This window comes from Tyto alba, unplaced genomic scaffold, assembly GCF_018691265.1.
Source record: "Tyto alba isolate M040663 unplaced genomic scaffold, T.alba_DEE_v4.0 Super-Scaffold_41, whole genome shotgun sequence".
Taxonomy (NCBI): Eukaryota; Metazoa; Chordata; class Aves; order Strigiformes; family Tytonidae; genus Tyto; species Tyto alba.
Window position 1 is genome coordinate 16,873,188 of NW_024881317.1, and position 13,315 is coordinate 16,886,502.

The window sequence follows — 13,315 nt, forward strand, 5'->3', positions numbered from 1 at the left end:
AAGCAATTACAGCTTCTCCGAGGGTAACAGAAATGTTACTAAATAAAGAATATCACTATGTACAGTTCCATGCCAAGGAGGAGCTGCATCATCTACAATTTCTATTTATTATTAAAAGTCTCCTGTAACATAAATGATTATTTCTTTGCCATTGTTGCATATATAAATGCAGTTATAAAGGTACAGCAAAAGTATGCTCACCCATTTTTTCTTTTTCATCTATTTAAGTCTTCTGTTTAAACAACAGATTCTAAAATTAAAATGAAAATATTTTCACTCCTGTTCCCCTACTACCAAAAGAAATTTGCTGACAGCCAGACCACTCATCATATTGACCTGCATGTTTTGTCACTGTCTAATTCACAAGCTCACAGCCCTCTCCTCCTCCAGTCCAATTGTCATTCTCAGCAAATTTCCTCCATAAACCTTATTTCTCCATACCTTGGTCATCTGGGATTGCTCTTTTCTTCCATCTCATTTCTAACTTCCTCACCTCTCACCCCTTGCTCTCTGAAAAGAGATCTTTCCTGGAAACAATTTTTTTACAGACATTTCTTAAGTCAAGCAGAATACTGTCCAACTTTTTGCCTTGATGCAGTAAGGGATGAAAGAAAGACTGGGACATTTGTGTATCATTTGGACACCAGTGAGCAAATTCGGCATGGAAAACTTTCTAAATTAATGCCCATGCACTAATTTCATTTCCCATTTCCTTCAAAAAACAGAAAGTGTTTTCAAAAGAGCAATTTGTACCAGAGACTATTCTCAGAGGCTCAAACTAGTCCTTTCATGTTTTCCATTTCAGCCAAATACACTAAAACTTCCGTGACATTAGGTCTCTTCAATCAACTGCTCTAGTCTTGATTAATGGACTTTATTCATAGATAAAGCAAATGTGGTAACTGCTACACTAAGAGGTAAAAAGGCACTCATCTGGTTTGCTTAGGTCGTGTTTTTGTTACCCTGTTCACATCCTATTGCTACATCTCCAGTACACAGACTTCCACTGAACAAAACAGGATTTCTAAGAGGCAGAAGAATCAGATGTTCACCCACTGAGAAAAATATGTTCTGTTGTGTCAACATGAGACCACTCTTGAACCTCCTGCTTCTAATATCCAGAAATGAGCTTCTTCAAGTTTGTGACATTAAGTTAGATTAGTAGCCCGAATAAGACGCAAATATTAGGAAGAGATGCTTTAGGCAATACTAAAATGATACAGCCAGAAACAGAAAATTTTAGCAGGATGAACATTGCTTGAGAGGAGAAACAGCAAAAGCTCACTAGCCTCCCACATACAATGGGAGACTGCCCCAGAGCATAGAGCTACACCCAGCCAAACATTTTTGAATGAAGTAATAACATAGTGAGTTTTATTTAAAAATTAACACAGAACAGATTTTTCTCTCCCATAAACAAGGCAGCCAAAATCAAAGCATGTAGAGCTCGAATGCTGGTAAAAGTAGCATCTGTCACAGAACACACACAGCACCATGGAAAGATACTGGAGTGATCTAGGCTACTGAGTGCTGGCTCTACATGCTGTTTAGAGCGTAACTAGCACTCCCAGAAGGATAGCCTTGTCTTTTGGGATTGAGAAGTAAGAAGCCTTCATAACACGATCTAACCCAACTCCATTATTTCCATTTCTTACATGGAAAAATATTAAACTTGTCTGTGACTCAGTTTCTCCTTCTACCAAACTAAAACTGTACATATTGATAGGCTTAGTGACTGCTTGAAATCCTTGAGGGCATGGTATTAGGTAACTATAATATTACACATCTACTTTCAGTATTCCCCAGGACACTTTAAAATAAGTTCACAAAAAATTTCATTAAATTAATAAAAAACAATATTCAACTTAACTTCATGACTATGTGAACATTCAGCATACTAGAGAAACCAATAGCTGTCCAACAAATTAAATATAGGAAAACCAGACTTACATTTGTGTTGCATAGTTTATATTGCTTGTAGGTGCCAATGCACACAATTGCTGCGGCCCTCTGAGGCTGGGCCTGACCCTGGACTGCCTGGTGTGTTGCAGACCCGTGGTGGTTGGAGTCACTGCTGTGAAACAGGCTTTGAGATACAGGAAACGAAGATGACTGATAAACTGAGGGTCCCAGGACTTGATGTCCAGCCTGAGGCCCACTTTCTTCTTGATAAAGATTCCCATGTTGAAGTGAAGGACTAGCTGCCTGGCTGTAAGTGTTCATGAGACCTGGACTCTGATGAAATACATGGTTCCTTGATGACTGTCGCTGCCTCCGATGTTTCTGAGGCTGCTGACCAGTATCAGTTTGTAAAGGTAGAATGTATGGCACTTTTCCATATCCATACTTTCCTGGACCGATTGGATTTCTATTTCTGCTTCTAAAAACAGAGAAAGAGGGAGAAAACAGTTACTGAAATCATATGTGAAGGATCAGTCGGATACTTAAATGACTTGTTATTTGTCGAAGTTATGCACTGCAATCAATGGGTAACCAGAAATTTCAATCTGTTTTACAGAAAATACGTACAAGCTGTAGTCTTGCTTAGTGTATTGGGAACCTCTGAAGAAGTCTACTGACTAAACTAAATCCTAAGCCCTCTTTGGCTGGAAGTCACATGGGAAGTCACTTAGTGTCAACTAGCAAAGGTAAACGGCTAAGTATAGTATAAAGTAGCAGTTTGGGGGAAAGTGGTGGTTGTTCTTTTACTCCCTGGGACTCTCCTTTAAAATTAAAATTAAGAGAATCAAAGCTGTATATTCCTAAAATTCATAGCCATGTTTCTGAGGAGCTTGAGATACATAACAGCAGGAAACCCCTACTGTGGATTTGAGGAATGACAGAAGAAAATTAGAATTCAGTATGGCAAAGATCATTAAACATTTTGTATCCATTTAAAAGGCCTCCTGTGGTTCTGCTTCATTTGCTACTTAAGAAATCAAAATGGAAACAGAAAAAGGGTAAGGAACATCAAAATATTACTGACAGACCTCTGTAAAAGATGATAAACGCAGGGAAATATTCTTATGGTACAGTTTATTTCCTCTTCTTTGGCCAGCAGGTTTACTCTTTTTTTTTTTTTTTTTTTTTTTCCAAAAAAATATGCGAAGTGTGGATTAGCAATACATTTACTTAATAAATAATGATCAACCAATTTGTTGTCAGGACAAAAGCCCACCTTTCACTGTACATTACTAAAACATTACACAAGAGCTGGACAGCCCCCAGCATTAATCACTGAATTTTCAGGACTGCTCTCATGCACACAGATCTCTTCTTACTCACTGAAGACCCTGTGTTTTGGGCCATATTACACCTGTCTCAGCACTCTGAAACAGCTGGTACACCCTGGAGGGTAGTTCTGTCCTCTACACACTCACAGGAACACAATGGACTCAGACTAGAAAATCAGCCCTAAATTACAAGTGAAAAATCACAAAATTAATAATACCACATTTGGCTCATAACATTCACGGGGGTTAATCCTGGAATTTTATCTGCAAGCAATAGGCTCATTTGCATTTGCCTTTCTTGTCATCCCATACAGCTCAATATTGTATCAGGCCTTGATTTCTAATGCTGCAGTCTGTAGAATAAGTTGGCAAAAAATATTTCTTCCAGTTCAGAGCAGCTGTTTTGGGTAACCTTTGCAGCTTGGGAAGGGAGACACCACTAAAAGAAGGTCATTTTACTTCTGTCCATAAAATATATTTATATTTTTTAATATATATAAAATAGACTTCAACAGCAATGAACACCGGAGGTTATAAATTGACATACTTATTTTCTAGGAACTGAAGTGTTACAGATGTCAGACAGCCACCAGATCAAAGAGACTTTTCTTTGGGTTTGTTTTTTCTTGTGTTTGTTTTCTTCCCAGGTCTTATATTCTCCCAAGACCCTTTTTACATGGGAACCTTGGAAGTCATTTACCTAACATTCTAGCTTTATGGCCACGTGGGGCTTTTAATCAACCTTCCTGGCTCAAGGATGTGTGAACAACAGTGTTGATTTACCCTGGCAGATAAGTGACCAGCACTCTTGAGCTGTTTATACCAGTCATTATGCTCTGTGACCATGATGATCATTGCTGAGGTAAGGGTTTGGTATTTACAGTAGAGAAAAATAGTATAATGGGGTTTGGCATTAAGGGAGGGGAAAAAGGCTTACTGTAAGTGGTCAGGAGAGGAAAGAAAGAGAAATTATGAATGGGAATTATTTCAGAAGTGGAGACTAAAACCAACTTGATTTGAATGAGCACTGTTTGTGTTGTTTTTTGGTTTTTTCTTTAAACAGGCAAATAAATTCTTTCCCCCTATGTTGTTGCTATTTTTAATTTTTAACATAACTCTTAATTTCTGAGCAAGAGCAAAACAAACAAACAAAATCTCTCTTGTGATTTCTAGCCACATGCTGCACTCTGAAAACACTTTGGTATTATGGTTCTCATGAATTATTTTAGATTTTGGAAAAATCTTGTCCCAAGGACAAGACTGTGTCCATACAAACTCTTCACATAGACTATATGAAAACAGCTATAATGATAACTCCAATAGGTATGACAAGTCAACCACTGGCACTAAGATTAGATTACCACACTCAGAAGTGAAGCAGTTAAAATAACATCTTACTGCTCATTTAACTATACAGTAATTAGTTAAAAATCAAAATAAAGAGGAAAAAACACCAACCGTTTGAAAAACAGGTGTCAGGAAAAAGAAGCCTGGGGCTTTATTCTGCCGGATTACTCAGTGTTTCTCACTTGTGTAAATCCAGTGCTCTTTTTGCACGTGGTTGGGCCCTTCAGGAAGTTAACAACTATCTACTACATCAACCTTTTCAAAAGCACTCCCCTCTCCAGGTGAACCACATAAGACTGTATTAGTAGAACAGTCATGCTAAATTTCCATTGCCTGTAAATTAATGTTCATAGTCAGAAGTTTAATAGGTTTGTCATGTGTACTTCTCAGGGTCCATATAGTCCTTACATGTGCAGAGACAATTTATAACTAGGGAGAACTACACTCATATCGTACATCTGTTTCACTTGAGGAAAAGTTCCTCCTCCTAGATCAGCCAGATCAGCTTAAGTAGGAAAACAATATGCTCCTAGGTTTCTCATATGCTAGGCCAGTTAATTTTACACAAGGGCTTTTGGCTGCATATCCTTATGTCAGTCAGACTTCTGTCACTGCTGATCTACTCATGTTAATAAAACTATTTCATGTAGGCCAAGCCTTTCATTTAATTGCTTCTAATAAAAAGATATCAATCAATGATTATCTACAATGGCTTTGCATGGAGAAAAGTCCTAAATACCCTTTCAAGAAATAGAAGCAACAGAAAGGAAGAAGTATCAGAAAGGCAAGGATACGTAAATCTCACCAACTCCATCACCTGTTAGGGTCTCTAGCTAAACTGTCTAGTATATCAAATAAACAATAATAAAAAGTTGTTCAGTTCTTTACTGGATTGAAGAAGAGAAAGAGGGAATAAGAAGAGGAAATAAGAAGATAAAAAGACATATTCAGCAATATCTGCAGTTAGGATGAGGAATGCATGTACTATGGACAAGCAAAGGGGGAAAAAATGCCACCAAGAACAGAGTTATCATCTAAAGGCAAATTACCTCTTAACAGAAAAATATATGTTGAAAAGCAAGTCGCTGCATTAAATGTTTCATGTCAGACCATAGCCAGTAGACATCTCTGATCTATGGTGTTCATGTCAAGTAGAGGCATAACAGCTGTTTAATGCAAATCTGGCAATCTTCTTTCTTTGGGCATATTTCTCAGAAACACACACACCTCCCTGATTGTTCAGACAAATCTGTTTAGCACTTTGATAACAAAAATGATGGGCCCCTTTAAACTTAAGCCAACCTAAATATATTCTTAAATTCAGAAACACATTTGCCCGAACAAGTATGAAAATCAGGTTTTGCGATATTAGTGTAAGGATTGTAGTTAAAAATTTAAAATAATTATTAGTTAGTATTCTCATTAGTCTAGTTATTAACAATTTCTCTCATGCTGAGGATAAGTCAGCTGAGAATAGTGAGAACTGTCCGCTCACAGCACATTCTGAGTGACAAAGGAATTTTTTTGTAGTAGCTTTTTCTAATTTTAGCCATAAGCATACTTGTGCCTTGGTCAAGAAATAAATGCATTATCACTGCCTCATAGAGTTTATGCTAAGAACAGTGCTTTGAACCTCAAGTGTTCTTGAGGTTCACTAAGAATGGAGTACTTTCAGAGCTGGTGGGCTGGTTATTTATATTGATTAGAAACCCTCTTTGAACCACGGATATGCAGCGTCTTTAAAATACACAAGTAAGATTACAGATTTCCTGGGCCTCCACCTGTTCTCTTAAGTGCTCTTTATAAAGCCTCTCTCCAACATAACTTCTTCATTTTTTCCCTTTTTTCATTACTTCCTTTCACCTTACATTTCTCCCACCGTTCCCTGAACAGAGGTTCCGTGGCTCATTCCAGATGAAGCATAACTCGTTTTCTTTCTCTTCTGATGTCAGACAGAATAAAGAATGTATTTTACACGAGCTTTGCAGCATTTCATTCAACTTATCTCCTAGTATCAAAATACTTCTCTTGTAAATGAAAAACTGCAAGGTTGAACATTAACAAAAACTCTCATTTATGACACCACAGAAGACTTCTTGTCCTAATAGAGGAATATTTTCTTAGAAGTAACCCAAAGAAACTGCCAATTCCCCTAATTTTCAATTCACAACCTTTCACACTGTTTCTCAAGAGATAATGTAATGTTCTGGGAAAGTAACAGCCTTCAGCCACAAGTTTCACCAGGGATGAGGAGGAAAAACTGCACAAGAATTACAGGCTTTGTGATATTTTTTTCTAAATTTTCTCTTGTCTATTGGCAAAAATTATTCCACAGGCAGAGGGAGACATTTTTTCTTCCCTGTACGCCCAACCACAACAACCACCACAATGAAAAACAACAGAATCTCAACACAGAGCATTTGGATAGATGAGAAACCAAATGCTTAGCACTTTCTTTTAATTTTGTTGAGAGTTTGGTCAAGTTTGAAGCTTTTTCCAAAATCTTCAGAGGCTTGCTTTACCAGGAATCCTGAGCCTGGACTTAACCGATAAGTCCTCTAATACACTAAGGAAATTCATCCCATCAGTGAGTCTGGTCTAACTGCAAACGCAGCCAGATGCTGCTCTGGGTGCCCAGGACCCAAGCATTCCTTCAGATTCTTGCCTATTTTTCCCACTTGGGAATTAAGCAGTTGCCTATAATCTAATCTCTGAAGTGTTGCTGGCTGTGTTTTTGTCCTATCAACACAGCAATCAATCCAGAATAGTCAAGCTGAACTTAATAGCAATCTATCATCAGAAACAGGTTCTATGTGCAAGACAAAAGTGGGAGAAAGAACAGAAGAAAGAATACAAATACGATTTATAGCTTTATTTTCCAAACAACATTCCACATTATGTACCACTGTAATATGTCTTTTAAATTCTACTGATCTGTGCTTTTGCATTGCAGTTATTCATTTCTATTTAAAAAATGCTGCAAAAGTACATTTCTTTGATTCCCAATAGAAACTTAGTTCTAAAGGACCTTGTCCCCTTAGATCCTTATCAAAGCTCTTTAGCTTAAAATTAAGTCCTACTACCCATCATGGTTTTAACAGAACTAGACACATGCCTAAGGTAGTAGGCCGAATCCTCTTTAACTAAACCAATTACATAAATTCTAATTTAATTAAATCAATTTATGTGGCTAAGTATACCAAGATTTAATCTAATATTTTAGATCGTAGCAAAATATCTATTTAGTAGCATTATATTACTGTAATTGACAGCTTTTAAAGGACACTACCCATTTACATGCAGTTCAAGTATTTAATATAGAGTTGTCTTGATTTTGTTTCTGAAGAACTGAAGGTGACTTATTAGCTACTGCTGTCAACAATGAAGTCATTGAAATGTAACTCCAATAATTAAAATATAATTGAGAAAAAAATAAAGGGAGACCAAGAAGTCTTTGCAGACACAAAACTTCAAATGGAAAAACCAGATCCTAATTACATAAGTTTCTGTTAACAGGATGGGTATGGGTATGTATCTTTTAATTGTTTTTATTACTCCTAAAACAGTATCCTTAAAAAAATCTCAGATATACATTTTTAATCCCTGGAACTTCCTCCATAATTAAAACTGTAACTGGCTTACAACTGTCCTATTCAATAATTTACTTTTCAGCCCTCCCACTGCTTTTAATTTTCTTTCATGTTTTATATATTCTAGAGACACAGTTAACAAGGTTTACTTTAAATAGACTGTCCACCATGCGTTTTTGTCCCCCTTTTCCTAAGTTTAAGTCAGAAAATAAACTGTCTTATCCTGGTCATAACTGCTATCAAGTTTGTACTTCACAGTATTTTAGCAGATTCTTTTACAATATTCATTCTTAAGAAAAATTAATCATTTACTGGTTCTTGGAATATATTTCCACCTACTCAAAAGGGAGAGCTCTCAACACTCAGGTTGATTCACATCAAAAGCCACTATGTATCACCTCTCAGTACTGTACTGTAGCCCTGTGCAGCTTTTCACCAGCTCTAAATCAATCTGGAGAAAATCACTTAAATATGAATGAAAGAATGGAGCCCTTTGACTCTGTTTTACGTTATGAAAATGTATGCTCACTGACCTAGAAAACAGTCTTAAAGCAGTGAGCAGTTATCTCTGTCAAATGTTTGGTCACAAGAGTTAAACCACCCCTTCTGAGAGTGTATCACCCACTTCTTTTGCCACATTATAGCATAGTATTCACACTTCATCAGCACGTCTCATTGCAGTGAAATCGGTGCAGGCATTCACTTCATTTTACTGATTTTCATTATCAAGGTAACTAAAACAGTGGAACTAACTAGTTTGGTTTACATTTCTGGTGACTTTGGTAACCACACCATGATTTGTGCATATTCACCAGTTCCCACGGATCTTATATGCATATGAGTATTAAAATGATTGTGAGCATTTTTGACCTAAGAGCTTCAACTGCTAGAAGACACAGAGTAACCAACTATATCTCAGAAGTGCATCTTCTGTAAGAAAATGGATTATACCACAGGAGTGATTCTTCTCTCATTTCTATATTATACTAGGAGCAAAAAATACTCACATTTTTCTGACAAAGTAGAATTAATGAATAAGGCCACTAAGTAAATTGCCTTTTGGGAACAGGTTTAAATAACTGGAGTAATATAAGAGCGATAAATGTGGACTATCTTAATTTTCCATCCTCAGAGATGACCACTAACACCCCAGTCTACCATAGTTAGTTGCAAAATGACCAGTACAATAACTTACTATACTGGCTTTTACTGATGTCCCAGCAAGTGCTATACAGCCCCATTTATGTCGCTGTCAACACTGAAAGAGGATTCCAGAATTTGAACCCAAATACTACAGTCCTCTTTTTTTATGAGTTGAATAACACCCTTGATCCCAGGAAATTGAGTTTTACAAGTCTACAGGTTTTTCCCCTTAGCTTCATCTTTAACGTTTGATTAAATAATGTAACCACGCAGCTGGCAGTTAAAACAGCAGAAATTCAACACAAATAACCAAGTAATTCTGCTGAGATTCATCACAACTGTGATGGGAGCTTTGTCATGTTTCTACCCCTGACTGGGGCAATAATTCACTGGTAAAATGCAGTCTCACATCTGACTGAATGCTAGCAGCGTTCTCACTTTCCCTCCCCTCCTTCAGTCAACCCACTTCTGGAAGGGTTGAAATATTCAGCAGTAAGGTTAAGAAAGCTTCTCGGGTGGCTTGCAATTATAGTATCATGTTAGGTTTTTATTTTTGGTAATACCATTCAAAGCGTGCTCACAGTAGCATAATAAAAATTGATACCAATTAGGTAATAATAAGTGAGACCTAGAGCATATCAAGGGGATTAATAACCAGATGAGAGGCGGGACAGCACAAAGTCAGCCTGAGGCCACAACCACCCCAGCTAGCTATTCATTTTGCCAGGAAATACCTCACGTGATCTTTACTGCTATTAGAACCTGCTTGGAATTTAATTCGGAAGAAAAATAAACATCTTTCTCATATGGCTTTAAATCCCCTAAGTGTTACCAAAATGAATTCTTTGATTACTACTGCTGGTCTTAGATTTTTCTGGAAAATTTATCCTCAGAAAAGGATCAAATCCTTAACCCTCTGTCTTCCTTTCCTTCTGCACACCCACCAACCCCCAATAATCTTTTATAATCATATTGGGTGCACCACATTTTCATCTTTCAGCTTCATCTTTAAGGTTTGATTGAATAATGTAACCATGCAGTTGGCAGGTAAAACAGCAGCAATTCAACACAAGTAACCACATAACATTATTAGAGAAATAATGAAAGGAGGGATGTCTAAGTACTTGAGCTGGGTTTCATTCCAAGTATTAAAAGCAAACACCCACGCCAATAAATATAAAGCCTCAGAACTTGAGAAAATAAGATGTTCTTGAACCAAAGGTCCAGCATCACACATTTGTCCACCTCTGCAAACTGGAACCGACTAGAACTGGTCACAAAAATTACATCAGAACATGCAGCTAATGATGCTTAAAGTAGTTAAGGAAATAACAACTGAGTTGTCCCTTTAAAGGTTAATTGTAGACCTGCCAACTGAGTGACCTACATTTGCCTGGTCAAAGCATCTGTGAGAGGGGCAAAAGAAATACTTTCAGAAAGGAAATTCTGTTTTATCATTAAACGAAACACTCTTCCTTTCCATTGCTCACAGGCCTAGAAATGCAAACTGACCCTATACAGGGTACAAAGCAGCACAGCAGACTTTCACGTCAGCTGCTGGCAGCAGAATAAAGACCACAAAGCTATAGCCATGTGAGAAGTTGATGATTTTTGGATTATTTCCTCAGCGCAAATCTTTCCTTTCGTTCCTCTTCCAAATACAGAGAGAGCTTTAGGAAAGCCCTTTCATTATTAATATACTTCTTTAAACTTGCACTATTTTTGCAAGTCTGCTTTAGTTATTTCATTATTCTGGTGATAAATGTAATTTTTTCTTTCTGCTCCTAAGAACCACATACAAAGTACATGTCATGCTTAGAGAAGTGGACACAGGAGTTTTGCCACCCCACTATGAAGATCCACTTGTAGAAAAAGTGAATGTGGCAGTTGTAAGCATCCTAACACTCAGCACATCTATGTAAAATTGTGGTTTTGTCTTCTTTATCACCAAAACAGAGGACTGGAAATGCAATATTTAAGAAGTACTAAAACCTAGCCCATGAATAATGTTTCCTCTTGAGATGTGTTTTCTCTCTTATATCATGCTATACTTTTGCATGCCCTTATTACTTTTCCATACGTGCCTCTCATAAAGATGTCTAAATGCTTTGATATTTTTTCACTATCTCCTCATTCCTGTTTGTATGCAGATTTTATCTAGGTGAAATAAAAAACAAGGCTGTGCTAATGGGAACTCAACTCTTCAAAGCTGAGAAGAGCTCCCTTCCTCTGCCAGCAGACAACCCAGAGAACTATCAGCTTTCTTTTTGTTTTGATCCTCATTCCAGTGACTGACTACAATTTCCAAACACATTTCAACCATGCAAGAACTCTACTTACAGCACTATGATAAAAAGAACAGCACTTGAACTTTTTTAATTAGGCTTCTAATTGTAGGTACCTCAAATCTCTCTCCCTGAGCTTCATGTGCTGCCCTCATTTCTAAAGCCTAACTGAATTACATGTGAACGCACTTTCAAAATGCTGAAAATGTGAATCTTCACAGACAATGTATGTAAAAATTTATGATAGATAAATTATATTTTTAATTTTCCTAAAGAAACGGAACAGTTGTCAGCTGCCTGAAAGCAGACAGAGAACTTTTTTACTTGTTGCTAAATGACACAAACATATTTGGCTGCTTTGAAGGACTGCTGTTGCTGTCAAAACGTACTTGTCTTGGAAGCCACCCAGTTTCATCTTACCATGCTTATCTCAGTCACAAACGTTCATTCCTCTTTTATTGTTTTATGGAAGTCTGCAAAAATTACAGCTTTTGTATAAAGTCCAGTGCATCAAATAGGAATACCCCAAAAAGTTTCCACTGACTGTACATGTTGTGAAAACATAGATGTTATCATTTTAATAGCCTGACACCAATTTCCAATATCACCCATTTAGTGAACATTGAACACTGTTCTACAGTATAAAAATAATGTCTAAAGTAACTTATATTTTGAAATCCATTTTCCATATATCTAACAGGACCAGTTATCTCCTTTGTAAAGAAGGTTTGTACTCTGGATTTTATAAATTAAGGAATTGGTAAATTTGTAAATTAGGTTTGTCATTCTAATAATTTCATTTTCAAATAACACTTTTTGTTCTCATTCTGTTTTTACAGTCACCACCAAAGAATCTGAAAGTTATGCAATACAACAGGCTTTAAAGCCACCAGGGACCCTCCTGAAACAAGATGGAAATAACTTATTACGCAAATAAGATTAAAACACTGACCTTGAATCCACAGTCTTTTGCCAAGGGGCAGTGTGTGGGTGGGTGGGTGGAAAATCAACTGTGGTATAGAAGCTTGCACTGTGCTTAGGAAAGCACGGGAATTTTCAAAAGCAAAGGCCTCCATCATACCGGAAAGAGGAGGCACAACGGACGTTATGATCATTTTCATATTTCACATGGCAAAGCATTTATTAGCAAATAACACAGCTTCACTTCAGCAGACAGTCAATATTATTTTCTGCTCACTGTCCTCTCATGTTCCAGCCATAACTGCAGTTGCAAACGGTCCTGGTCTCTCCTGGGCTGCAGAGGCCACCACGGCAGCAAGGGATGGCTGCGGGGCTGGAAGCCCAGCGGTGCCAGCAGCTGGCAGCAGACTGGGCAGAGCCCCGGCCAGCTGGGATTCCCTTGGAGACTGAGGGTGCCAAGGGGCTGGAGCAAACAGGCTCTGAATGACTTTGTGCTGACAGTTCAAGGCCAGGCTTCCAATATTAGTAATGACCCAGCTATGTACTACAACCTGTATCTGTTACGCTGTGCAGCTGAGAACAGAAGAGCATTATAGTAAATGACTAAGTAGGAAAACAGAAAAAAAGAAAAGATGGCTCTTGTCTCAATGCAGTCATGTTAACGCTGCTACTAGAAGCCCACCCCTGTCATTTTCTGAAGTTGTATAAGATCATCAGTGCCATACTGAAGTTATACTCAATAGGTCTAGGCTATCCATTTGCATGGGCTTGAAAGACAGACAAAGCAGTGATTAAA

General features: G+C 37.5%; 1 protein-coding gene across 2 annotated transcripts in view; it reads right to left on the reverse strand.

The window, feature by feature from the left end:
* THSD4 (thrombospondin type 1 domain containing 4) overlaps positions 1-13,315 on the reverse strand; it is a 351,408-nt gene that overhangs the window by 251,836 nt on the left and 86,257 nt on the right. For both annotated transcript variants that reach the window (XM_032990466.2, XM_032990467.2), the window contains one exon: positions 1,951-2,380. In XM_032990466.2, the coding sequence (XP_032846357.2) occupies positions 1,951-2,380 (430 nt within the window). The remainder of the gene's footprint in view (positions 1-1,950; positions 2,381-13,315) is intronic.